Raw genomic sequence first — 23,717 nt, forward strand, 5'->3', positions numbered from 1 at the left:
AGGCGTGCCCAATGATTTGGAGCTGGAACCCAGATTTTTAGGGCAGAGGGGAGCGAGCGATGGGGATGCTCAAGCTCATCCTCGCGGATGCCGCCATCTCCTTCTTGTGGGTGTTTTGCACGTCGTGCATCGGCGCCGCGACCGAGATTATCGCGTCGTGCGCGGGCGTGGAGGGCGATCGCAAGTTTTACATCGTCTTTGGCCTCATCGCGCTGCTCATCATCGTCTTCTCGGCTCTGGCCCAGGCGATTGGAGGCGCGAGCTGGAATCCAACCGCGGTGCTCGCCTTCTCGGGCGTGGGAGTGGGCGATTCAATCTTCAATCTGGCGCTCCGGATCCCCGCGCAGGTACTCTTTTTTTCTTCTTAGCGTTTGATAAGTTAGTGTTCTTCCCAAAGTTCCCTTTTTTTCTTTCTTCCGAAGGAAAGGTTGTGATGGATCGATCTCCTTTGTTGTTTGCTTCTAGGCTGTGGGATCTGCCGCTGGAGCTCTGGCGATTTTCGAGCTGATGCCGTCGAGTTTCAAGGGAACTCTAGGGGGGCCGAGCCTCAAGGTGGATTTGCGAACGGGGGCGATCGCCGAGGGGCTGCTCTCGTTCATAATGTCGTTCGTGGTTTTGTGGGCGGTGTTGCGAGGCCCCAGGAACGCTGCTCTCAAGTCAGGGATCATCATCTCCACCACCATCGCGCTCATCGTGCTGGGCTCGGGATACACTGGCCCAGCCATGAATCCTGCCAATGTAAGTCGAGAAAAATCCTCCTTTTCCTCCTCCTCGGCTTGATTTGTTTGGTTTGTTTGATTCCTTCCAGGCGTTTGCGTGGGCGTACGTGAACAAGAGCCACAACACCAACGAGCACTTGTATGTTTACTGGCTAACTCCATTGCTGGGCTCGCTGGCCGCGTCCATGGTTTTCAAGCGGATGTTCGCTCTCGGGCAAAACAAAGAGAAGACGGCCTAGATAACAAAACTGGCCATCTTTCTTTCTCTCTCACACATCCATTTATTATTATACTCTCAATTTACTTCCTCAATCCAAATCACGATTCTTTATGTAAATTAAAAGCGCCTGAAAAAAAAAGAAGATTACAAAGAAGACCTACGCAATTTACATTGTACGCTTTCATCAGATGCCATGACAAGCGAAGAAGGAAACGATCTTATTTTCACCTTCGCTTATTGAGAAAGAAGAGAGAGAGAGAGAGAGAGAGAGAGAGAGAGGAAAAAAAACGAGACCCTGATCATCAAGCAAATCCAAAGCCTTCCGCAATGTGATCGGCCGTGATCGCGTAGAGGCTTCTGTGCATCACGTCAAAGCTCGAGTAAGGCGGCAGTATCAACTGGTAGAAGCAAGTGTGAGCCGTCGGCAACCAAGTCACGTTGGTGAGCGACTTGTGGATGTGGAACTTCGACGTCAAGCCTGCGAATCCCTCCGGCGGTAAATGCGTCACCGACGTTGCGAAGAACAGCAGCTTTCTCCGTCTCTCGGGGGACATCTCTTCTACCACCTGAGAGAAAGCGATAAGAGTTTGCAAAGAACAAAGAGAAGAAGGAAGAGCAAAAGAAAGCATACCTCCCAAAACCATCGAGCTTGCTCGTCCGAGGCGGTGTAATCGTGGTACTCGGTGTGCTGCTTCCAGTCTTCCACTGAGATCTCACGATCTTTGCCGTAGAGCATCAGGTCCAGATCCTCGAGATCCAGCGGGCGAAGAAACTGGTGGATGGAGGTGTTGGACAGCAAGTCGGAGAAGCCTTGAGAGAACCACTTGACTTGATCTGCTACTGCGGCCACGAGACGCCTCTGGACCATGAGATCCACAAAGTGACGCCGGTTCGTGCTGGTGACTGCCATATCCTTCCCGCCGGGACAAAGCTCCAGCACCTTTCGTGATCCCAGGAGTTCCATCTCGGTTACGAACGTGAGGCCCAGCGTGTCCGAGTCGATGCTGTCCGGGTCCATTTCTAGGATGTTTTTGCAGCTCGCGTACAGTGCCGGGTCCGCGTCTCTCGAGTCTTCCCAGGTTATGGGAAGGCCAGCCAGCTGCTTGAAGAAGAAGAGAGCAAAGGTGACGTCTACCTGGACTCTGTGCATCATAGCCAGCGCTATAACTCGTCCACAGAATTTGAAGTACGTGAGATGTCCAGGATTGACTCCGGAAGCTGCAAGAGAAGAGAGGAGTTTAAAAGAGAGTTCACAAAAGCAAAGAAAAAACAAAGAAGAGTATACGTACCTGGATTTGGGTAGAACCTTCTTCTGTCGTTGGGACACGGCAGAAACAACGCAAACTGAGGATTGAAGATCTCCTTGCAAACCATGAAGAACCACTCTCTCAAAACACCCGGCCCTGTCGCTTCCTCTGAGGAAAACTCCACCGAAAGGCCACCCTGTATGTTCTCCGCTTCCACGTAAACCAGTTGCTCGAGTGACTCCGTCAGGAGCTGCGAACGCTGGATAACAATCTCCTGGCGTTCCTCGTGGTCGTCCTGCGGCTCCGGTAGCATAGCCATGACGAGCCGCTTCTTCGAGTCAAACTCTAAAAAGCGCTTGTACTCAAGCAGCCAAAAGTCGTGATCTTGCCACCGTGACTGACTAACCAGCACATTCAAGGCCAAGCGTTGGCTTCGCAGCAGCGACAAGAGCTTCATCGACGAGATATCGGAGAGTTTCGCCACGGCATGGAGCCCCTTGAGCACGAACAAGAATGGAGCACGAGCAAACGGCCTCTCCTCAACCCCTTGTGTGCTTCTCGGCCCTCCCTCTTGAAACTTTTCGTGCTGCCAGAGTACCGTGACCAAGCACTTGTCCAGCTCCACCAGCAGCCTATGGAAAATACTATCCAGCCACCCCGCTGTTCCCACTTGCTGTGCCTGTGCCTGTGCCTGAGTTGTCTCATCACTGCATCCCAGTCTCAACTCCAAGTAATCCATGGAACTATTTCCCGGATCTTCCGAGTCGACCACCTTGCACACTGCCATCGACTTGCAGATGTGCGTGATGAAAGCGGTGAAGTCCTTGGCCTCTTTGATATACGACGAGAACTCTTGGCCTGGAAAGCTACGATAGTCCTGTAGACGAGTTAACAAGCTCTCGGCCAGTTCGTTAGCAAACGGGGAAAAGTCACTCACAATGGTCTCGGCCTTCACCTCATGGAAAAACGGATTGCCGTGAGCGGCATCACTGCCATCCAGCAGCCGGGCCAGCGCACTCCGGCACGAGCGATACAGTGGGTGGCTTGGAGCACTCTTTGACAGGAGCTTGCAAAAGTCGAGAAGAACCGGCGCCGAGTGGCAATGCAAGTGAACCGGCAAGTAGTCATCGTTGCCAGTCAGGAAGAACTTGATAGACTCCTCGGCGCAGATTCTGTTGGACTCCACCGGCGAGAGGAGCAGCATGACGAGAGCGGACGTTGCTCCAGACAGCTGAAACACCTGCATGTGTTCTAGCACCGGTACTGACTTGGATGTCATCTTCAAAAACTCCTGGACCCCCGTTCTCACGCTATCCTGGCACTGCGTCAACTTTGATCCTAGTCTGCTAACTTCGTCCCCGGACAAGCCATACATCTTCCGGATCGTCGCCACCAAGTCGTTGATAAGCTGCCAAGAGTGAGGAAGCGCCGTGCTGCGCATCCGCGCCACGAGATGGAGCGTCGCATCGTTGGTGACATGACAAGTCTCCAGTGACTGATCGTGCTGGAGCTGGCGGCCACCAAAAATCAGCCTTTGCTCGAGAAGAGGCAGGCCTGTCCGGACAAGGATCTGCTGGTGGACCGACTCGATCGTGTCCGACGCTGTCGCGTGAAGAACAATCGTCTTGCCATCAATGTACGTCTTGACAAAGAACTGGAGATGTGACGAGGAACTCGGGCACGAAACGCCCCTGTCCACCTCCATCGCCACAGTCTCAGCTTTGTCTCCATCGGTGCTAGGACCTGGATCAATCCCACCATCTCCTCCCTCTCCTTCCTTTCCAAATCCTTTGCTGCTACTACTACTGCTGCTAGACTCCTCTAGAAAGCCACCATCTTCTCTAGCACCACCCTCTTGATCGTCTGTTCTTCGCTGCCTCCCACTCGACTCGGCGTCCTGTGGCTCCTCCCTCCTGAGACGAGCAGAGAACTCGATGGAACTGATGTCCAACTCCTCCAGCTTCCTTTTGCTGGATGGATTCCTTGGCGGGGGAATCCGAGCTGCCGCCATGAAGCTCTCCTGTGCCCTATCGGCAGTGAGAATCGCCGCCGCGGCTGCCGCGGCCGCCGCTACCCTACTGGAAGATTCATCAGAGGAGCAACTCACCTCCATGCTCGTTGGCGCCGCCGCCATGGATGGATCCCTGAAAGGCCCGCAAGAAACCATGGTCGCGTCGCGGATGTTCCTGAAGAGCCTCTGTAGCGACTGCACCAGGCCCGTCAGAACCATCTAATTTGACCTAGGCCATGATCTGGGACGATCGCGCACCCCCCGCGATCGCGCGATCGCAAGAACCCTAACAGCGATCGCTACGCGCAGATCCAGCGCCACTCACGGTGATGCCGCCCTCGCCATGGCGCGGATTATCGGCAGTAGCGATCGCCGCTCCACCGCCGAGGGCTAGATCGAGACCTCGCGCACGAAAACCAACACACAAGAAAAACAAAAAAAGAAAAAGAGAGAAAGAACAAAGCTCGACCGTACAGGGAATCCCCAAGAAGCCTCCGTACGAATATCCGGCCCTTTTGTAACGTTTTCTATACCGCGCGCTCCCGCCCGTTGGATGCCCGGCGCCATCCAACGGCGAAGATTTGTTAGTCCGAAATGGCATCTTCCCGCGAATATGCCCGTGGCATAAGTTACGTGGGCGAGCAAGAAAAGAGGCGAGGCGAGAAAAGAGAGGCCATTCTTCTCGCATTTTCCAGTTGGAGGCCCAAGACGAAGATTGTCACCAATTCACCTAACAAAATGCCCAGAAAAAACCAAAGAATTTCGCCGAGTCAAAGCTCATGACACCACCAAACCAATTCTCTCTTGTTATAAGCCACCACCATCTTGTTCCTCGATCCAAATCTCTTGATCCATCCGCGGCTTCCCTCGAATCCGTGCTCTCGCAAGCCACCACGATCGTCTTCCTTCTTTTAGAGGGAATCCTTCCTGTTTGAAGCCAGTCGACGCAAAGTGTCCAGTAAGCCAGAACCATCGTTTTCCTTTGATCGATCACCACCATCGTCTACCTTGATCGTCCACCACCATCGTCTTTTCCTTTGATCGATCACCAGCATCGTCTTTTCCTTTGATCGACCACCATCTTCCTTGATCTCCCGAGCCAGCTCTCCTTGATGCAACAAGCCGGAGTCACCGTCTTTCTTTGATCGACCACGCCCCTATAGTTGCTCGGTCTAATCTTTCCGGATCGTCTGCTCGAACTCATGGGAGACTACGCACCACCCGACTTCACCCCTGCTACCGGCGAGGATCACACCTTTACCAGCAAGCTTCCTCCTGCAACAGTTCCGGAGCTTACAATCCCTCAGTACGTTTTCCAAGGAGTAGAGAGTTACCTGGAGAGAGTAGCGATCGTGGACACCTCCGATGGCCGAGAGTACACGTACAGGCAGCTCAAGCGGCTGGTGGAGAACTCGGCCGCAGGAATGGTCCAGCACGGGCTCAAGAAAGGCGACGTTGTGCTTGTCATTCTTCCCAACATGGCCGAATACTTCATCGTGGTGCTCGGAGCCATGGCCGCCGGTGGAGTCTTCTCGGGTGTGAATCCAGCGTCTCCCTCGGTTGAGATCGAGAAGCAGGTCAGGGACTCCGAGGCCAAGATGGTGATCACGAACTTGGCCGGTTACGACAAAGTCTGCCATCTTAAGTTGCCGATCGTCGTCATTGGAGAGAATCCACCCCCGGAAGCGATTCCTCTTAGCTCCCTGTTCGAAGCTGACGGTCAGGCTGCTCTTCCATTTTCCACCAGTCCAGATGATCTCTGTGCTCTTCCTTACTCCTCTGGAACAACCGGCGTATCCAAGGGAGTGATGCTGACACACAGGAACATTCTATCAATCCTCAGCCAAACTCTCGCCGACTACGAGAGAATTCCACCCGAGATCCGTGAGGCCCTTCCACAGTACTGCGCTCTGGGACTGATGCCGTTCTTCCACATCTACGGTATCACTGGCATTGGCTGCTCTACCATGAGGCTCAAAGGGAAAGTTGTCGTCATGGAGCGGTACGAGCTGAGAAAGATGCTGGAGGCTCTCATCAAGTACGAAGTCCAGTTTGCTCCCTTGGTGCCACCGATTATCCTGTCCCTCGTGAAAAATCCCCTGGTCGACGAGTATGATCTCAGCAAGCTGAAGCTCAATGCCGTCATGACCGCAGCCGCACCGCTCGCACCAGAGCTCCAGCGAGCATTCGAAGCAAAGTTCCCAGGCGTCGAAATGAGACAGGTAATAATTCTGGTTCTCAAGATTCGTCTGAGCTTAGAACTCTGCAGGCGTATGGGTTGACGGAATATAGCTGTGTTACGCTCTCCCACTGCGCACCTGGACATGCGAGAGGCAACGCAAAAAAGGGATCAGTCGGATTCATCATACCAAACACGGAAATGAAGTTCATAGACCCGGACACGGGTAAATCCTTACCAGCGAACACTCCTGGAGAGATTTGCGTCCGCGGAGGAGCTGTAATGAAAGGTAAAAAAAAAAAACTGAGCTGTGTGCGTCGTCTCTAACTCATTATAGGAGGAAAACAGGCTATTATAAAAATCCAGATGCAACAAGAAGCACAGTCGATGACGAGGGCTGGCTACATACCGGAGACGTAGGATACATTGATGACGACGGTGACATTTTCATCGTTGACAGAGTAAAAGAGCTGATCAAATATAAAGGCTTTCAGGTGAGAGCGGGTTTTCAGAAAGAGAGGAACTTATGCTGTCTTGTTCACGTAGGTTCCACCAGCGGAGCTGGAAGCAATTCTAATATCTCATCCTCTCATCGAAGACGTGGCTGTCATACCGTAAGTTAAACACACTGTGATAATGTGAAAACCAGATGCACTCACTGTGAATTACAGATTCCCGGATGAAGCTGCTGGAGAGATTCCTGTGGCATGCATCGTGAGGAAGCAAGGAAGCGATCTCTCGCAGGAAGAAATCTTTGATTTTGTCTCGTCCAAGGTAACTCTCTCTGCAGCAGCAAGAAAGATTTGTCAATCAATCCAAATAAACGTTTAACACCACACTACCTTTTTGCTCGTACAGGTTGCAGCTTACAAAAAGATACGAAGGATTGAATTCGTGTCAGAAATCCCCAAGTCACCAGCCGGGAAGACCATGCGCCGGCTGCTTCGCGACAGTCTCTTGAAACACAAAACCTTGAGTAAATCAAGCTAGCTTCCTCCGGTAGTCCTGTAAAGAATGCAAAATAACGTTGAGCTCACAGATGTCAAGCCAAACGTCTTGTTTCATCAAACAAAGAACCTGGCTTTCAATTTTCTACGGCGTCGCCATCTCTGTCCTCGCCTTCCGCTGAAAGGCTTTGGAACGCGCTTTGAAACTGATGTATTCGCTGGAGCTCGTCTGCCTCTGCGTCTGCCGCAACTGCTTCGGCTTGTAGACTCTCCGCCTCCTCGATGTCATCGAGCTCGATCGCCACGTTTCTTTCGTTTCTGGCAGCCACAGCAACCAGCCTCAGCCTTTCACAACACGCCTGCGCTGCCTCCCTTTCCTTGACGGCTATCAAGCCTTCGATGTTTGAGAGAGAAACAATCTTGGTCTCTATACGCTCCTCGACTTGCTGCAGCTCCGAGCTGCATTTTTGTAGTTCCTCTGTGACAGCTTCCTGCTCTGCCCGGAATGCTTTGGCCTCAGCTGAAAGTCTAGCTGCCTCTTTAAATTTGCGTGTAGCTGCCGCAAGCCTTTTCTCAGCTTCCAGCGCGGGGCCACGTTTCTCGTGATGTGCCAGCTTTTGCTTTGCGGCGCGGATGTCTTCTTGTAATTTCATTTTCGTTGCTGACAACTCCTGCATAATGCAAGCGTCAAGGTGATTGGCGAAAGAGGAAAAAAATAAAAAAATATCGTTACAAACCTGTAGCGACGCTCGCGCCTCCGATGCTTGTTGCCTTAGTGCCTGAGAATCCGCTAGAAGTTCTTCTTCTTTCCTAACAAGATCCCCCTTTTTCTCCTTAATTTCCCTGGACAGCTTAGCTGCTTTCCGCCACCTTCCAAGTTCTTCTTGCAAAAATATAGCCCGCTCTTGCGCAGCTTCTGCCGTGGTCTTTAGACATTCTCCCTCTGCCTCGGCCATAGTCAAGCTTTCCTCCACATCCTTCCGTGCAGATTGTATACCAGCTGAAACCGTGTCAAGCGCCTCCAAAGAGCTCGTGACTCTCGACAAATCCGTCTCTATACTGAGTTGCTTCTCTTCGAAAGTCGCAGCCACAGCAGCAATTTTCAGATCGATTTCTTTGATGAGATTGTCGCGCCTGGCAATTTCGGACTCTTTGTCTTTCACCTTTCTGAGTAGATCTTCGAGCTCTTCAACAAGCACTTGACGCTCTGCTAAATGGCCAGTTTTGTCACGGACATCTGGTTCAACGGCTTCGTCAATCGTCCTGTTGAGTTCGACCTTGGCTTCTTCCAATGCTCGCAGTTCGAGCAAATATTGAGTACTTTTCATGTCCAGCTCCTCTTCTTTGGAGGTCAGACTTTCCATTTCCAACCTAGCAGTTTCTGATGCTTCCATTTCCACCTTTTCTGCTGCGGCTTGTGCCTCCTGAAAAAAAAAAACCAAGAAAACATGTCAGAAAAGAAGGCTAGGATGAAAAACGACATTATCTGCAAACCTTTTGGAATTCTGCAAGTGCTGCGGCTCCTTCTTCTTCTATACTGATTTTCAGTGATACTATCGTCTCCATTTCCACTGCAGCCAGATCATATTTTGAATCAGCCTCTTTGAAAGCCACGTCTGCCAACTCTAGCGACTTCTCAGCATCTGAAACCTCCTGGCTCAATCTATCAGCCAGATCAAAGTCTTCTCTCTCGCACGCACTTTCAAGCTCAACTTCCAACGCCTTCCGCTTTGCTGTGGTCGAAGATAGCTCCTCCGCAGCTCTTCTCCGTACCTGTGCCGCCATTTTTCTTGAAGACGACGCTTCAGCAGCTTTGGCTTCAAGGTCTCGTAATTTTCTCGCAATGTCCTCCTGAATTGCCTCAAGCCTCCTTCGCATAGCCAAAGTCACCGTGCTACTTTTCGGATCGTTTGTATCAACGTTGTCTTCCACTTCTGGTGCTGTTTCCACCACCCTTGCGGCCTCCACGAGAACAACAGTCTTAGACTCTTCAACCGAGGCATGCAAAGTTTTCTCCTCTTTCTCATCGCCAGCTTTCGTGATTTCCCTCGCAATTTCACTGTCCTCCTTGGGAAAAACTTGTGTATCCTCCTTGAAAACTTTCGTGTCGTCGGCCAGTCCATCTTCGATCTCCAACTCCATTTCCTGCTGCGAGAACTCTGAGGCGCTCACCGAGACTCCATCGCTCTCTGGAAAGCTCGTCCCAAGCTCTACAACCTCGGAAGCGTGCACGAGCTTCTTGATCTCTGCCTGGTCACTGAAAACCATTTCTCTATCTTCTCCATCTTCGTTGTCTCTACCATACCCGATCCTAAGACTCTTCTTTTTCTTCCTGCCAGCACCACCTCTTGAAGAGATCGAGATCGTACTCGTACTAGTAGCTTTGGTTCCTGCGCTTGGAGCACTGTCATAGGCAGCCAGGATAGTGTCGAAGCTCTTCCTTCCCATGCATGAAGGATCCGAGAGAGAAATCCTTGCCTCGCCATTCCCCGAAGAATCCGCAGCCTCTTGACTCGATGAGATCGATAGCATGCTCATTCCAGTGAATAGATCCTCGTCCAAAGCCCCTCTAGAACTGCTCTCCACAGGCGGAGGAGGAGCCTCCGCCACAGCACTGACTGGCGGCGATGGCTCCCTTTCTCCATCTTGCTCCGGAGCTACAGACAGCACGAAATCCATGCCTTCGAACAGCGATTCTTCCATATTTCTCGGAATGCCGATGCCGCTGCCACAATCCCTCAAAAGAAGCCCCCGATCTGATCTAAAACCTAGCCCATCGCTGCCGCAGCAAGAAATCTACCTGTGCGAGCATCAGCGTCCGCTTCTATCGCGATTTCGATCGATCGATTTCGGTCGATCCTTCGCCGGCGCCACGCGCCAGGGCAGCTCCGGAATGAAACAAATGAAAGAAAAATATTCCATCGGCACCTAGAGCATATTCATATAAAGATGATGTTACTATGTACATACTTGAAAGCGTTCTTTTCTTTTTATTCCTTCACCTAATCATGCCACTGGTGTTTGCTCCTCCTAAATTCGCGCCATCCAAATTCTACACACACAAGGAAGAGCGCGATTAAACTTTTTTCGATCGCAAAGATCGTCACATCGTCTTACAGTTCCTCGAAGATCAGCATGAGCCAAGTACGCTCGCTGGAGATTTGCTGAGCGAAGATCGGCTCCATTCAATCTTGCTCCCTGGAAACAAAAGTTCTCGCTCGCATGGAGACGAAGCCAAGGAAAATACCTTAAGATTTGCTCCTTCCAAGTTCGCCTTGGCGAAATTGGCATTTGAGAGGTCAGCATTCTGGAATCAACAAAAGTTTTGGCTTAGTACCGCAAGAACGATTAACGAGAGGCCACCTGTAAGTGTGCAGTGCGAAGATCAGCACCAAGAAGACTGCAGTCCGCCAAGCAAGCATCTGGCAATCCAACCACGTAGAAACCAGTCAGAAAACTTTCCTTTTGCTTGAAAAACTAAGAACTTGAGACCTTGCATGTTGGCACTTTGAAGATTAGCACCCGAGAGAACTGAACCACGGAGGCACGCTCCAACAAATACAGACCTGTGATCGCCAAAAGCCAGCTTAAAGCAAAAAGAAAAAAGAAAAAAATCGAAACATACTCTCGAAGTATGGCGTTATGGAAGTTGGCGTAATCGGCTGCCGAATCCTGCAATCTGGCCTCGTCAAGTAAGATGGACTTACGAAGACTGATGAACAAACCCGAAAATTCGCCGAGTGTAAGTTGGCTCGACTAAAAAATGTGCTTATGAGCCGTCCATTGCTAAAATCCACTCCTGACAGATCCTGAAACAGCGATCTTAAGCCTGCTTAAGCGTCTGGGGGAAAAAACACCGTACCAGTTTCGAGAGATTTTGGCCGGAAAGATTCACACCACGTAGTCGAACTCGTTTGGTTTGCAAGCATTTAATCACTTCCTTTCTCGTCAACTCGGCAGTGTCTTCGTCGTCTTCATCCTTTTTATTTGACACTGCGGTTAGAGCTTCAATCAAACCCTGCCAAAGAGAAAAGAAAAGCCGTTATTTCTGAAAAGCAAAAGCAAAGCTTACAAAGCTTACACTCAGTTGATAGTACTCGGCCTCGCGTAGAAGCTCCTGGACGGAGGAAGTGTCCAAGGCTGGAGTTACACCATCACGAAGGTAATTCAATATGTGTCGAAAATGAGTTCCATCTCTGTCAATAAACACTGATCCCTGCTAACATCCATTTTGACATGCAACAAACAAACAACAAAGATCATGAAACTCCTACTCTGGCACGCATCAAAAGCTATTTAATCCCTTTCTCTTTTCCTCCCTCTTGAGCAAACAAAACGAAACAAAAGAAAAAGAAGAAAAACCAAGCGCGCTTGCCTTGTTTGCATCAATGTGGAGCCGGTGCCGCCCGCTAAACATAATCGCAAGCATAGATCCAGTGTCCCGATGCGTTAGCGTGTCCACTGTGGTAGTAAACTGCATCCCTCCTGGCATCCCATCGCCCGAAATATCAGCAACCAGCGGCGATCTCTCCAAAATCTAGCGTCCTAGGGCCGAAACATACCGACATTGAGATGAACGATCGATGGAACACCCGGTGCCGGCTCCTGGAGATCCCGCATTTGCGAATCGAGATCTTGCGGCGGCGGCGACGGCTTGCCCTCTCCGATCGCCAGCCTCCACGCGGCCTCCTCGTCCCGGGCCACACAGGAATCGTCCACAGACACATCCCCATCGCTCTGGGAGGCCCCATCCTCTATCGCCATCCCCCTCCCTCCCCTAGGGATGAAAATGAAAATGCCCTTCTCCTAGTTTCTATTTAACTTCAAACCTAGCCCTAAATCCGTTAACTTTTAAAAGGGTGGTCTTTCTTTATTACCATTAATAAGATAGAGCTTTACAGCTAAACCCGATTACTTTACAAAATTAGCTTAGTTCCTTCTCGGCACCACTCTATAATGTATGTCTACGTAGCTCTCTACGTCCCACAAGTAGCTCCCAAACGCCGCCGCCTCCATCACCAGCGCTCTCAAGCTCGCGAATTTGATCTGGATTGCATCGTCTCGCGCAAGACCCACGCTGCCATCCGCCGCCACTCGCAAATCCGGCCTCCCAAACAGCGCCTCGGCGTGCCTCTCGATCAAATCCACCGTCTCGTGCGTCCTCATCGTCGCGTATCTCGACAGCGTCTCGTGATCAAACTTGGCAACATACGCTCGCAGATCGTTGTTCTTGAGCGCCACCTGCGATGGCGATCGCGAGGAGGAGCTCACCAGATCGAGCTCGCTCGCTGCTGCTGCTGCCTGGATCATCTCGGAGCTCTCCCGCTTCTCGATGCTCAAGAACTGGGTGGTGAATCCCCGCCCCGACTCCGCCACCCTCGTCAGGATCTTCATCTTCTTCTCCAGCTGGTAGCGCTCGTCGACGCGCTTGAGGAAGTAGCCATACATGACCGACGTCGCGTAGATCTGCCCGACTCGGAGCTTGCTGATCTGCGCCACCGTGTGTGGCTCCACTCGGCTCAGCGTCGCGTGTCCGCCGAGAACCATCTCCATGTGTTCCTTGATCATCTCGAACGCCTCCGGCGAGTGGACGCTCTCGAGATCCTTCTCTTGGATCGGCCAGGAGCAAGCGCTTCCTCCTTCTCGGTTGACGAGCGCCGAGATCTTTGGAACCATCTTGATCCCGGCCTTGAGGAACTTCTCCACGACGAGGACGTAGATCACTTCCTGGACTGCTCGTCGCCGCTCCTCGGACTTGAGCTGCGCGATCCTCCTGTTCCAATCCAAAGCTCGTCAACTCCAAGGATGATCATCGCGGAAGAACAAGAAAAGTTCTTACTTGTAGAGGATGTGATCGTTGCCGGCTGGATTTGGCTGCTCCAGCGCGCTCCTCCTCTCCAAATCGAGTAGCTCGAGCTGCTGCTCGGCCGCGGCGTGGAAGAGGTGTGGATTTCCCTTGAGCGTTTGCATCAAGAACTGGCCGGCGGGAGAGCCTGGCTCCAGCGGCGCGATTGGCCTGTCCGCGACAAGAGCTTCCGCGATCTCGATGGCCCTCTGATGCGAATCCTCGTCGGAGGAGCTCGCCGTGGCGCCGCCTTCCTCTCCACACGATCGAGCCGCCCACACCGATTTCTTGGATGAGAAAAGCATCGTTGGCGGCGAGGAGGAATCTGGCAGCCAGGTCGCCTTTGGGATGGAATTCCCACTCCCCACTGGGAAATCTCGTCCCTGAGCTCCATTCTTGCAAGAACGAGCAAAACTTGGTACCTTTCTTCCTGTCATGAAGCAGCTCGAGGGGGATGCCAGCGACCAGAGGGCAATCGATCCTCCCTCCAGCGAGAGCGAGGAAGAAATCTTTCCAGTGGCAGCGTGGCGAGGCCGGCAGATTGACGCCGCAGCTTCCAGATTCATCGCTTCCCTACAGTGATCTCGCGACTGGAATTCCTGAAGAACTCAACCTCTCAAGATCGATGCATTGCGAATCCACTGAAAGCCTGCGCTAGCCGATTATCGGCGGCTCATCGCGGCGCCGCTCATCCTCGTCCTCGCGCTCACACGCCGCCACCGCCATCTTCTTAGCCCACACACCCGAAACGGACGGCTAGGACACCCTCCTGCCAGGACGAGATCGTGGCCGTCGAGTACGCACAGATAAGCCGACCACGCGTCCCAGAGCATATTCCCCGGACAAAAGATAAGCTTCTGGAAAAAAGAAAAATCTCCTCTACTACACAACACTATCCCCCCAGACTTCTTCGTCGCTGATAACGTTCACTTCTACAGTCGATCGTCCCGATGGAATCTGGAAGAATTAAAAAAGGATATGGTTTTTGATCGCAACAAGAGCTTAGCTTTTGATCGATTAAAAGCTTACCGGACAAATGCAGCTTCTTACAAGATTTCCTCGATTTGCCTCGGCTCGGTATCCAGCCTGAAAAGAGCGAGAGAATTAAAAAAACGAAGTTTTTTACTTCAGTCGAGAACTCGAAAAGATCAAACTTGCCTCTTGTGCGCCTCCGACCACGTCCAGCTCGCAGTGGCAGCAAGTTCCTTCGAAGCAAAAGTCCTGGAGGCCGAGAAATGAGACTCGATTCAAGCAAAACGTTTTGAGTGGAGAGCTTACATCATTTGGAACAAGAACACCACAACGCTCGGCCACTTTCAGCAGGTTCTCGCCAGAGTTCGCAGTCACAGTCACCTGAGCAAGCAAGAATAAAAGAAAGTAAAAATGAAAACCATATCTTCGATTGAAGAGCAGATCACTCACATTGTCTCCACTGCCAGTGTTGAATCTCACCTCCACTTTCTCGGCCGACTTGTCGCTGTGCAAAAATGTTAGTTTTCTTAAGTGATGCTAAAACTTTAGAACTTCACCTCTCACCACTCCAATAATATGTTCCTGGAACAGCACTCTCTTTGAATCGTTCTTCCCCAACAGTTCCTCTTTTGAGATTGGCATCCCTGTCTAGAGCACCGATTGAGACAACCCTGGAGGAAAAATGGAAAAGCGACGAACTTACCAGAGATCAGTGAGGAAGAGGACGCTAGTGCACAAGGAACTCGAGCAGCTCTGATGGGCAAATGGGAAATGGAATTCCAGCGTAGAGTTCCAGGAAGTGCCACCACTCCAAGGCAGGAGCAGGCCATTCTTCTACCACTGCTGCTCTTACTTCTTAGGTAATTACGCTCCGTTCCAGTAAAAGATCTCCATTTTTGTTGCGGGCCTGTCGGATGAGATGACTCATTCTATCGAATTTGCAGCTCCTTTGCTCTGCTCGAGACGCTCTTCCGGGGTGGCGCGATTGAACTGCTGCTGCTCCTCGCAATTCTCACCAGTTCCAGCAGCACAAAATGGTAGGAGGGCTTTCGTCTTGAGTTCTGGATTGGTAGCTGGACTCTTCACTTCCGTCACCGAAGGTAGAGAAAACTTCGTCTCGGTCTGGATTGGGCTGACAAGTGAATGGCTGCTTCTCGTCCATCCAGATGCTCGAGCGGGCCTGGAGAAATACATGAAAAAGTAAGTTTTTCTTGGAGCTTACATAAAACTGTGAAGGAATTTCAGTACAAACCATTCCACAGAAAGAAGCTGGATCCACTAGAGACTTATATCCCAGGTATCATCCTGTGCCAATCGCAGTTTCAGGAGCTCGGTAAGCCTGTCAAGAGAAAATACTTTCTTTGAAAGAAGCAAACGAACCTTACGTTGATGACGCTGGAAGTAGAAGCCAAACTTGGAGGCGAGAAGGTCGAGTATCAAGACGCACGGTCCCTTCTTCGTTCCGGACCAGCAGGATCCCTCAGGAGCAACATTCGTGCTGTAAAAATCGATCCTTCTTTTTCATTTGTTCTTAAGTTTATCTGAGTCTCAGGTCGCGGAGTACGCATCGGAATCGGGAGATGGAGCAGCTGCCGCAGACGCTGTAAAGCTGTGCTTGAGGTAAGTACAAGTGAAGAGAAAAGTTTAATTACCTCGCTCGCTCCCAGATCTTTGGAGGACTTGGACTCACTGCTCTTGAGAAGATCTCGAGATGACACCTCCATCACTGTCGATTCCATGAAAGCCAAGCTTGGAACTTCCATGCAAGCCTTGGACAGGTACCCTGTAGCGTAGTGAAAAAACAAACAAGACCAAACAATATCCTGTGTTCCTCTCAGGCTTCTCCAAACAGTTCCACAGCCCATTCTCGAGCAAGGCAAAGCGGCTGCCATGGCCTTCTTGGACGACACCCCGGAAGTTGTGACCGACGACGTCGACATAAAAAGCTTGGAAGATCTCATAACCACAACAAAATAGCTCTGATCAATCAAAGTTTCTATCCAAAGTCCATAAAACCAAACGAAAGACCAAGAACAGACTCTCCATCATCTCCTGGGAACAAGCTTTTTCAGAAGCTCGGGACTGGGGAAACGATCCTCTTCAATGTAGTAGTGATTCCCCCTGGCGAAGAACGTAACAAGAGGCTTGTTCGTGTCGGGAGGATGGACATCGCTAAGCTGGATCTTCCGCTCGACGCGTCGAGCCAAGACGTCGAGCGTCTCAATGGCGACCTCTTTGGAACCGGGCTTCCATGAAAGCTTGCGAACATAAGGACCAGCGTACCAATGCAAGCCAGCAGTAGTGAGAGCGCTAAGCATCATCATCATGGAAGCTATGGAGGACTTTGCAACGACGGAGACCTCGGGATATGTGTGGAACGCTAGCACGGGAGCGCCGAGAGAGGAGAAGACGAAGGAGGTGAAAGAGAGGATTTTCACTCGCCTCAGTGTGCCGGCCATGGCGCCCTCGTACACAACCTCCGGCTTGGAAGCCGCCGCCGCCGCCGCTACCTTCCCCTGCTTGAGATCTTCGCGAAGAGCTGGCTGAGAAGCCCATCGCTGGTGCTCCAGCCGCGCTAGCCGGAGCGCAAAACCTAGAAATCGATCCAAATCAGTCGATCACAGGGAAAATGTGGACGATCTCACCTTGGCGCCGGAGAGCCGCGGCAGCCATAGCCCGTAAAAACCCTAAACCCTAGTTCTTGAGCAAATGTATGTTCTTATAATGCTTCTTCCATGGCCCTTCGTCTCCACCTCCTGGCCAAGCTTGTGCGTCACTGTGGAAGCGAGCGAGATCTTTGCAGTGGGCGGCGCATCCATCTCCAAATCATCGCAAGCCAGTACCGCGATAGCATCTATCTCTCCAATCTCCTCATTGACATGTACTCCAAGTGCCTCAGCCTTGACGAAGCCGAGCGCGTCTTCCAATCCATCAAAACCCCCAACGTTTTCTCCTGGAACATCCTCATGGCCGCCTACTCGCAGCACGGCCTCCTCCAAGACGCCATCGCCGTGTTCCTGGACATGACCCAGCGGGACGTGGTGTCCTGGAACCAGATCCTCGCAGCGCATACCCAAACAGGAGATCTCGATCGAGCCCAATCCATCTTCCAGAGAATGCCCCATCGCGATCTGGTATCTTGGAACACCCTGATCGCGGGACTGGCGGAGTCTGGATTTGCGGCCACGGCGAAAGAGCTGCTGGATTCATCCCCGGAGCACGACTGCCTCACGCACAACCCCATGATCCAGGCATTTGCCCTCTCTGGGCAAATCCAAGAGGCCCGGGAGCTCTTCGAGGGATTGCTGGAGCGCAATGACGTTTCCTGGAACTCGATGATCGCGGCCTACACCGCGAATGGTCTTGCCGACGAAGCGAGGATGATCTTCGAGAGAATGCCGCTGTGGGACATCGTTTCTTGGACCGCCATGGTCACCGCCGCTGCTCAAGCCGGGGAGATCGACGAAGCCAGGAAGATCTTCGACGCCATGCCGCAGAGAAATATCATCTCCTGGAACGCGATGATCCAAGCCTACGCTCAAGGCGGCCGGGCAAAGGAAGCGCGATCGATATTCACCGCCATGGAGGAGGAGCAACCGCGATCGCGGTCCATCCTGGCCTGGAATTCGCTGCTTCTGGCCTACTCCTTCGGTAATCTGGATCAAGCCTCCTCGATCTTCCACCGGATGAGCGCCTGGAACATGGCATCGCTCAACACGATGCTGGCAATCTTCGCTCAAAACGGACACATCCAAGAAGCGCGAGAGATGTTCTTGGATCTGCCAGAGAAGGACGTAATATCCGGCAACACGATGATCAACGCGTGCCTGGAGCAGCGAAATCCCCAAGAAGCGAGGGAGATCTTCGAAAGAATGGAGCGGCGCGACGTGATCACCTGGACGGCAGTGATCGCGAGCTACGCCTCCGGCGGCAGCGTCGGCCAAGCCAAGGCCCTGTTCGATTCAATCCCTAGCCGCAACGCCGTGACCTGCAACGTGATGATCCAGGCGCACGCCGAGCAAGGACAGCTAGATCGAGCAGCGCAAATCTTCTCCACAGTCCCGGATCCGAGCACTCTCTCCTGGAACGCGATCATCCACGCCTACGCGCGCAATGCCCACAGCGAAAGAGCCCTAGAGCTCTTGGCGGGAATGGCCCAGTACGGAACGCGCCCAAACTGGGTCACATTAGTGGGCCTCTTGTACGGCTGTAGCCACGCCGGGAAGGTGCCCGAGGGGGTGTCGTGCTTTCGATTGATCGAGGAGCTCACAGCGGCGCCGCCAACGCTGGATCACTTCGTGTGCGCGATCGATCTGTTTGGGCGATCCAAGCGCCTGGACGAGGCGGAGGATTTGCTCGACAATATGCCCTTCAAGGAGGACGTGGTAGCTTGCACGACGCTGCTGGGCGCATGCCAAATCCATGGCGATGCGGAGAGGGGGACTCGCATCGCGCGGCGTGTGGTGGAGTTCCAGCAGGACGAGGCCTGCCCGTACGTGCTTCTCTCTAGCGCCTACATTGCTAACAGAGGAAGATTATAAACATGGTCGGCAAAGATCATTCGCTACTTGCAGTAGAGATTGACTATAGATCTTCTCACAACCAGTTTTGGAGAAGTGTGGATACCAGAATACACCACAATCAGCTAGACATTTCTCACTTCGATTTTGAATTTGCTATAGGACAACATTGTCCTGTGTTTGGTGACTCGGAAATCACATCTCTTGTGAGCTGTTTTTTGTGCCGTATTTTGCAATATGGTCAAGAGGATAAAGGGATATTGTCATTTCCGAAAAACTAGTTTCTCAAATTCAACCTTGTAGGAGGAGCACATCACAAATGTCTAGACAAAATAAAACTGAGCCAACAAGAACAAGAATAACAGATCTGTTAAAAGTAGTCTCACATGGTTTCAAGCTCTAGAAGGAAAAAAAATAATTCAACCATAAAAATGCAAATCACTACAATGGCACAAGATTGCAATGCTGAAAAGACTGAGAGCTTTAGCCAACAGTTAGCCCCTCTATTTAGCATAGGAGGTTGCTTGGTGTGCTAAGTAGAGGGGCACTGTTGTTTGGTGTGCTAAGTAGAGACTTCCTGTAAAACAACATGTTGTTTCACTCCCTCTCCACTTATGTGGAGGTGCACCTCCTTTTTGTATTTTCTGCCCCTCTCCCATCTGTTGCCACCCTGCCCTCCTGCCCACAACTATCACCCGAGATCAGCCATTGGAGACAATGAATTGAGCATGTCTCTGTGAGCATATCAGTTTGATATCATACTAATTGACCTAAAAAATTTCACATGATCAACTATTCCAGACTATTTCAACAAACAATCCCTTTATTGTTCATTTCCCATATATTCCTAACATTCCTTTTCCGAATGTTTAATATAATATCACTGGCTTAATTCTTTCAACCAGTTTTTAGTTGGACTGTGCTAGTTTTATAACTATAAAACTTGATATTTAGTGATAACTTAATAATTAATTAATTAATTAACACTAAGTCAATCTATTTTACTAATCATGAGCTTTTTATGCAAAAACCAATGTTGTTTATATGAATCATTATAAATTTGAAAAATTGTATAACAAAATATATACCATTCAATAATAGTTTCATATGCATAAGCTATATTATCTTGATTATAAATTATAAAAGTATTATAGTTTGTTGGTAAATCTGTTAGCACTTAAAGTAGATTGTTGGATGAAAAAAATATGAAACTAAGGCATTGATGCTATACTTGCTATCGAAAAAGGAAATCATCATATAAAAGGATGTTAGGATTTTCTACTTTAAATTTGATCAAGCTTTATTTTTTCATCATTTAGAATTTGAATACCAAGATTATTATTTACAAATTTGCAATGAATGTTTAAGTTTGGACCTACTTTATTGTATATGCTGATATATTTTTTATCACATAATATGATAAATATAAAAAGAAATGAAATATATATGAAGTAATGAAAATGAGATAAAAAATTTCTATCTATAAGAGAATTTATATATCATTTAAAAATAGACACTATTTATATATTGATAATATTTGTCATTTAAAAATCTAAAATTATATTTATTTTAAAAATATTGGTTCTTTTATTGAATTTTACTCTTTTATAAAAGAAAATATAAGCTTTAGCTAGCAAATGGATACCAAAAATAATTTTTTTGTTTGATTTGATTAAGAATAAATTAAATACAATTTTAATTAATGTATTATTTAAAGAGTAAATGGTATTCTATTATTATTATTATTATTATTATGAAATTTGTTATGTATAAGGATTTATATATATTATAAAGATACAAATTAAATAATTTTCACAGAATGCAAGCAATTTGAGCTATTTAATTTATGATAAGCCTTCACTAATTCCATATCATTTATAACTTAGAAAAAAAGGCCTAAATGTTTTATGGATAAGATTTGATGGAAAAATTCATTATAGGTGAAAAAACATTTGTTTGTGATAAACATATAATTTGCTATATGTTATGTTGATTTTTTAATTTTTTTTTCTTGGTTGCTAGTGAGCTTGTTAAAGCTAAATGGTGAAGTTTACTGGTGTCAATTTGAAATGCAGAAACTACAAGCTACCACATTGTTTGAATTCAATGTTGTTTAAGATTGTTGTGTATTCACAAGATTAAAGTGTACATCATGAACATTTGCTTAGCATTTGGATGGGCTTATATAATGAACAACTTATAAACACTTCAAACAAAAATGTAATAAGGAGTCTTTCTACAATCAAGATCCACTTTCTTATTCACTCCAAGAGTTTACAGTACAAAGCCAACCAGTCTCAAGATGCCATATTACAAGTAGTAAAATCTAGATCAGAGATACAAAAAAGCTAAAGATTATATCTGCCGACTCTATTAAATTGTAAACAAAGACTGGTGCGCACGGAAAGTTGTATTCATGGATTTTATTTTTTCATTTCAAGGTTTACAGCAGTTTTTTCCTCTCGAAAAACACTTTCATGTGTAACGATTGGAAGACCGCTACCAGCAAGCAAAAAAGCAAGGACAGTGCACCGAGCACGACTATCCTTGTGTTCGTGGACTCGTTAAAAGCGCGCATCTCTTGTTCCCTGCCATGACAATTTCTCACAATCGATTAAACGAAGCTGCGAAACAAACGTTATCACTTACTTCTCTCGCAAGAAGAGCATCTCTTCGTGAATGGAATCCACTAGCTCTTCTATCTTTCGAAGCTCCAGCTCCACTCCCTGGAACACATCCAAGTATTGTCATGGTTCTACATTTGATACGAAACAAAAAGGTAAATAGCTTACATCGATGTGCTCGCGCTTGGCAATGTTTCCCCAGTCTTTAGCGGCAACACCAGTCTTCCAGTCGAGATCGACCGCAACCACGGCTTCCTTGGCGTCCACATTCTCGAGCCAGAAGCAAGCAACGTAAACTCCCGTTGTGCTTGCTTTGAAACCAAACTGTCCCTTGTCAACTCCCTCGGCCAGATGGAGCGTGTATCCATCTGGATCAGACAGCTATGGAAACAAAATAAGAAGATGAGATGACCCAAGTTTGATCGTCTATCCATCACAGTTATTCCAATTACGCACCAAGGAAAGACATTGAATTGGAAACGTAAGCTAGATCTATCTCTCCAGTTGACCAAGCAAACACGCAGCAAATTTCTCCGGAGCTAAATCCGTCTAGAGTCTAGACAGCTTACCCGGGCGTGGATTTTGTGGATCGCCGGCTTGTCGAGCTCCTTGGGATCGGTAACGCGATATTCGCCCAACACCAGCGCGCCAGAGTGGAGCTCCTCGTTCATGCACTTTGTGCGCTCCTTGTGGATCTCGAAGCTGAGCGATCGCGCGGGCGACACGCAGAGGAGCAGTGAGATCACAAGGACGGAGAGCGCGGCCGACAGCGCCTTGGCCATCGCCGGAGAGACTGCGGTAGACCTAAAATATAGCTAAGGGCTGATTTGACTATAAAAGAGAGTGGGCAAAAGGGGTAAAAGATACACAAGTTTCTCTTGATCGATCGATCGCTCGCTCGATCGCGCTCGAAATCCTCGATCGCAATGGCGGTAAGGCTCGGATTCTCTCGCTTCTTGGTGCTTCTTTCGCTGGCGGCGACGGCCATGGCGGCGTGTAACTTCACAGCCGCGCAATCGTGCGTCTCCAAGCCATCACTCAATCTCCTCTTCTACTGTCACGTCCCTCTCTCCAATGCCAGCGCCGCGCAGCTCCAATCCGACTCTGCCCCGCTGCTCGGATCTTCCAATCCGGCCGCGATGGGCGCTGGCAGGGTTTTCGATTACAAATGCACGCCCACGCCAGATCCATCCACACCGCCCTACTGCCGCGCCCGCGGCGTCTCCTTCGAGGATTCTCGCAATGGCACCCAGATCATGGTGAGCGCAATCGCGATGGCGGGCGCGCCGGGCACGAATTCTACCAACAGCACGACGACGATCAGGCCGCGGGGATCGATGAGCGTGGCGGGTGAGATCCTTGGCAGCGGGAACTACAGCACGAGCGCGGCGGTGGTGGGCGGCGTGGGGGATTTCCTGGCGGCCGCTGGCGAGATCAACATCTCCACGTACAATGTATCGGGCGATGGTACGGACATGGTGCTCAAATTTATGGCCAGGGTCGTCTTCCCGCTCTACATTTGAATAGATTTACCCGATTAAATAAACTAATTTATTTTCTAGGTTTACCCCTTTTATTTAGGGCCAATACCTCATAACTATAAATTTAAAGATTATTGCAGTATGATTCAACAATCACTATTCCTAAAATATTAGTTATAATTATTAGTTAATCATAAAAATAAAAATAGAAATTGAATTGACCTTTGTTCAATATATATGTATAATATATTAGTTAAAGTTTGTGTAGTACAATGAATCATTTGAACTATAAATATTCAATCTGAATCATATTCAATTACTCCAAATTTTATATTCTTCTACCATAATTATATTTTTTCTTATATATATTTCTATTAAGTGCATATGAGGTAATCCCCCTCCATGGCTATGACACACTTTATTAACCTTGTGTATATAACTAAAAAGAACAACTTGAGAGACAATCCATATTCAAATATATGTTGCGAATGTGACTTTGGGTATCGAAAGTTATCTGTCGGCTAGTCTTTTCAGATATTCTTTCTTTACTACCATGACGGTAGAAAGTCAGTATTGCTAGATCTGTTATCAGTTCCCACTTGAGTTAATTGAAAAACTAGTAAATGAATATGTACTTAAATTGGATAAACATAAAGTAGGAACCTTATGTTTTTTTTGTTGAGCATACTTGGCCTGGTTTGAGAAACTTGTGTGATTGGCTTGCACTTGCTAGTGTCAAGAACCCCCACAATATTGAGTTTGGTCCCTTAATATCGCTAGATGATAGCTTACCGTGTCTACCAAACACCCTCGCTATCATGCCTTTTGTGTTAGTCTCATTTCGGTCCCAAATGCTATGCAGTGAAAGTGTCTAGATTTTCTCATTTAATACATTTATGAAATGTAGAGATTGTCTTAAATACAATAGTGTTCATCATGTATCCATTCCATA

The 23,717-nt window shown here is 49.1% G+C and overlaps 11 protein-coding genes and 1 long non-coding RNA gene across 16 annotated transcripts; 4 read left to right on the forward strand and 8 right to left on the reverse strand.

Annotated features, from left to right (window-relative positions):
- Nucleotides 1-28: 28 nt before the first annotated feature.
- LOC9662063 (aquaporin SIP1-1) lies at nucleotides 29-1,056 on the forward strand. Its single transcript, XM_002982778.2, has 3 exons — nucleotides 29-347; nucleotides 466-738; nucleotides 809-1,056. The coding sequence occupies exons 1-3, from the start codon at nucleotides 60-62 to the stop codon at nucleotides 956-958; spliced, it is 711 nt and encodes a 236-aa protein (XP_002982824.1). The 5' UTR covers nucleotides 29-59; the 3' UTR covers nucleotides 959-1,056.
- An 82-nt stretch (nucleotides 1,057-1,138) lies between these two features.
- On the reverse strand, nucleotides 1,139-4,609 carry LOC9662064 (E3 ubiquitin-protein ligase UPL5). Of its 2 annotated transcripts, XM_024687899.1 has the most exons (4): nucleotides 3,124-4,609; nucleotides 2,229-3,063; nucleotides 1,571-2,157; nucleotides 1,139-1,505 (listed from the first exon to the last, which is right to left on the reverse strand). In XM_024687899.1, exons 1-4 carry the CDS (start codon nucleotides 4,414-4,416, stop codon nucleotides 1,242-1,244), a joined length of 2,979 nt encoding a protein of 992 aa, XP_024543667.1. In that variant the 5' UTR covers nucleotides 4,417-4,609; the 3' UTR covers nucleotides 1,139-1,241. The 2 variants fall into 2 exon arrangements, with proteins under 2 accessions (XP_024543667.1, XP_024543665.1); XM_024687897.1 differs by having other exon boundaries at nucleotides 2,229-4,609.
- Nucleotides 4,610-4,787: 178 nt separating this feature from the next.
- LOC9653985 (4-coumarate--CoA ligase-like 1) lies at nucleotides 4,788-6,504 on the forward strand. The gene has a single exon (XM_024687789.1). It carries the CDS (start codon nucleotides 5,400-5,402, stop codon nucleotides 6,477-6,479), a length of 1,080 nt encoding a protein of 359 aa, XP_024543557.1. The 5' UTR covers nucleotides 4,788-5,399; the 3' UTR covers nucleotides 6,480-6,504.
- On the reverse strand, nucleotides 6,403-10,178 carry LOC112350848 (myosin heavy chain, cardiac muscle isoform-like). 2 transcript variants are annotated; one of them, XR_002993909.1, is made up of 8 exons: nucleotides 8,818-10,178; nucleotides 8,061-8,747; nucleotides 7,454-7,994; nucleotides 7,219-7,381; nucleotides 7,036-7,160; nucleotides 6,786-6,980; nucleotides 6,615-6,653; nucleotides 6,403-6,515 (listed from the first exon to the last, which is right to left on the reverse strand). XR_002993909.1 is itself a non-coding variant. In XM_024687788.1 (3 exons), the coding sequence occupies exons 1-3, from the start codon at nucleotides 10,024-10,026 to the stop codon at nucleotides 7,461-7,463; spliced, it is 2,430 nt and encodes an 809-aa protein (XP_024543556.1). In that variant the 5' UTR covers nucleotides 10,027-10,178; the 3' UTR covers nucleotides 7,349-7,460. The 2 variants fall into 2 exon arrangements, 1 of the variants encoding a protein (XP_024543556.1); XM_024687788.1 differs by lacking the exons at nucleotides 6,403-6,515; nucleotides 6,615-6,653; nucleotides 6,786-6,980; nucleotides 7,036-7,160 and having other exon boundaries at nucleotides 7,349-7,994.
- Nucleotides 10,179-10,239: 61 nt separating this feature from the next.
- On the reverse strand, nucleotides 10,240-12,118 carry LOC9662065 (FH protein interacting protein FIP2). Of its 2 annotated transcripts, none has more exons than XM_024687790.1 (11): nucleotides 11,886-12,118; nucleotides 11,699-11,808; nucleotides 11,405-11,539; nucleotides 11,186-11,341; nucleotides 11,049-11,132; nucleotides 10,949-10,995; nucleotides 10,816-10,889; nucleotides 10,687-10,745; nucleotides 10,571-10,630; nucleotides 10,441-10,521; nucleotides 10,240-10,375 (listed from the first exon to the last, which is right to left on the reverse strand). In XM_024687790.1, exons 1-11 carry the CDS (start codon nucleotides 12,085-12,087, stop codon nucleotides 10,322-10,324), a joined length of 1,062 nt encoding a protein of 353 aa, XP_024543558.1. In that variant the 5' UTR covers nucleotides 12,088-12,118; the 3' UTR covers nucleotides 10,240-10,321. The 2 variants fall into 2 exon arrangements, with proteins under 2 accessions (XP_024543558.1, XP_024543559.1); XM_024687791.1 differs by having other exon boundaries at nucleotides 11,890-12,004.
- A 49-nt stretch (nucleotides 12,119-12,167) lies between these two features.
- Nucleotides 12,168-13,901, reverse strand: LOC9653986 (UV-B-induced protein At3g17800, chloroplastic). Its single transcript, XM_002982906.2, has 2 exons — nucleotides 13,163-13,901; nucleotides 12,168-13,096 (listed from the first exon to the last, which is right to left on the reverse strand). The coding sequence occupies exons 1-2, from the start codon at nucleotides 13,732-13,734 to the stop codon at nucleotides 12,253-12,255; spliced, it is 1,416 nt and encodes a 471-aa protein (XP_002982952.2). The 5' UTR covers nucleotides 13,735-13,901; the 3' UTR covers nucleotides 12,168-12,252.
- Nucleotides 13,902-14,002: 101 nt separating this feature from the next.
- LOC112350849 lies at nucleotides 14,003-14,994 on the reverse strand. The gene is made up of 7 exons (XM_024687793.1): nucleotides 14,844-14,994; nucleotides 14,698-14,788; nucleotides 14,591-14,645; nucleotides 14,447-14,521; nucleotides 14,327-14,389; nucleotides 14,198-14,254; nucleotides 14,003-14,125 (listed from the first exon to the last, which is right to left on the reverse strand). Exons 1-7 carry the CDS (start codon nucleotides 14,968-14,970, stop codon nucleotides 14,051-14,053), a joined length of 543 nt encoding a protein of 180 aa, XP_024543561.1. The 5' UTR covers nucleotides 14,971-14,994; the 3' UTR covers nucleotides 14,003-14,050.
- Nucleotides 14,995-15,034: 40 nt separating this feature from the next.
- Nucleotides 15,035-16,165, forward strand: LOC9653987. 2 transcript variants are annotated; one of them, XM_002982780.2, is made up of 7 exons: nucleotides 15,035-15,240; nucleotides 15,307-15,340; nucleotides 15,403-15,473; nucleotides 15,546-15,640; nucleotides 15,693-15,760; nucleotides 15,808-15,918; nucleotides 15,979-16,165. In XM_002982780.2, the coding sequence occupies exons 1-7, from the start codon at nucleotides 15,060-15,062 to the stop codon at nucleotides 16,115-16,117; spliced, it is 699 nt and encodes a 232-aa protein (XP_002982826.1). In that variant the 5' UTR covers nucleotides 15,035-15,059; the 3' UTR covers nucleotides 16,118-16,165. The 2 variants fall into 2 exon arrangements, with proteins under 2 accessions (XP_002982826.1, XP_024543560.1); XM_024687792.1 differs by having other exon boundaries at nucleotides 15,035-15,340.
- Nucleotides 15,214-15,905, reverse strand: LOC112350850. Its single transcript, XR_002993910.1, has 4 exons — nucleotides 15,793-15,905; nucleotides 15,521-15,749; nucleotides 15,393-15,445; nucleotides 15,214-15,320 (listed from the first exon to the last, which is right to left on the reverse strand). It is a non-coding gene; the product is annotated as an uncharacterized LOC112350850 (long non-coding RNA).
- Nucleotides 16,103-16,843, reverse strand: LOC9662066 (transmembrane protein 70, mitochondrial). Its single transcript, XM_002982907.2, has 2 exons — nucleotides 16,786-16,843; nucleotides 16,103-16,733 (listed from the first exon to the last, which is right to left on the reverse strand). The coding sequence occupies exons 1-2, from the start codon at nucleotides 16,811-16,813 to the stop codon at nucleotides 16,186-16,188; spliced, it is 576 nt and encodes a 191-aa protein (XP_002982953.2). The 5' UTR covers nucleotides 16,814-16,843; the 3' UTR covers nucleotides 16,103-16,185.
- Nucleotides 16,844-17,256: 413 nt separating this feature from the next.
- On the forward strand, nucleotides 17,257-18,681 carry LOC112350889 (pentatricopeptide repeat-containing protein At4g02750-like). The gene has a single exon (XM_024687873.1). The coding sequence runs from the start codon at nucleotides 17,257-17,259 to the stop codon at nucleotides 18,679-18,681; it is 1,425 nt and encodes a 474-aa protein (XP_024543641.1).
- Nucleotides 18,682-21,055: 2,374 nt separating this feature from the next.
- LOC9653988 (transmembrane emp24 domain-containing protein p24delta9) lies at nucleotides 21,056-22,110 on the reverse strand. Its single transcript, XM_002982908.2, has 4 exons — nucleotides 21,854-22,110; nucleotides 21,453-21,665; nucleotides 21,310-21,386; nucleotides 21,056-21,248 (listed from the first exon to the last, which is right to left on the reverse strand). Exons 1-4 carry the CDS (start codon nucleotides 22,064-22,066, stop codon nucleotides 21,104-21,106), a joined length of 648 nt encoding a protein of 215 aa, XP_002982954.1. The 5' UTR covers nucleotides 22,067-22,110; the 3' UTR covers nucleotides 21,056-21,103.
- Nucleotides 22,111-23,717: the final 1,607 nt, after the last annotated feature.

Source organism: Selaginella moellendorffii, unplaced genomic scaffold (assembly GCF_000143415.4).
Source record: "Selaginella moellendorffii unplaced genomic scaffold, v1.0 SELMOscaffold_55, whole genome shotgun sequence".
NCBI classification, from domain to species: Eukaryota; Viridiplantae; Streptophyta; class Lycopodiopsida; order Selaginellales; family Selaginellaceae; genus Selaginella; species Selaginella moellendorffii.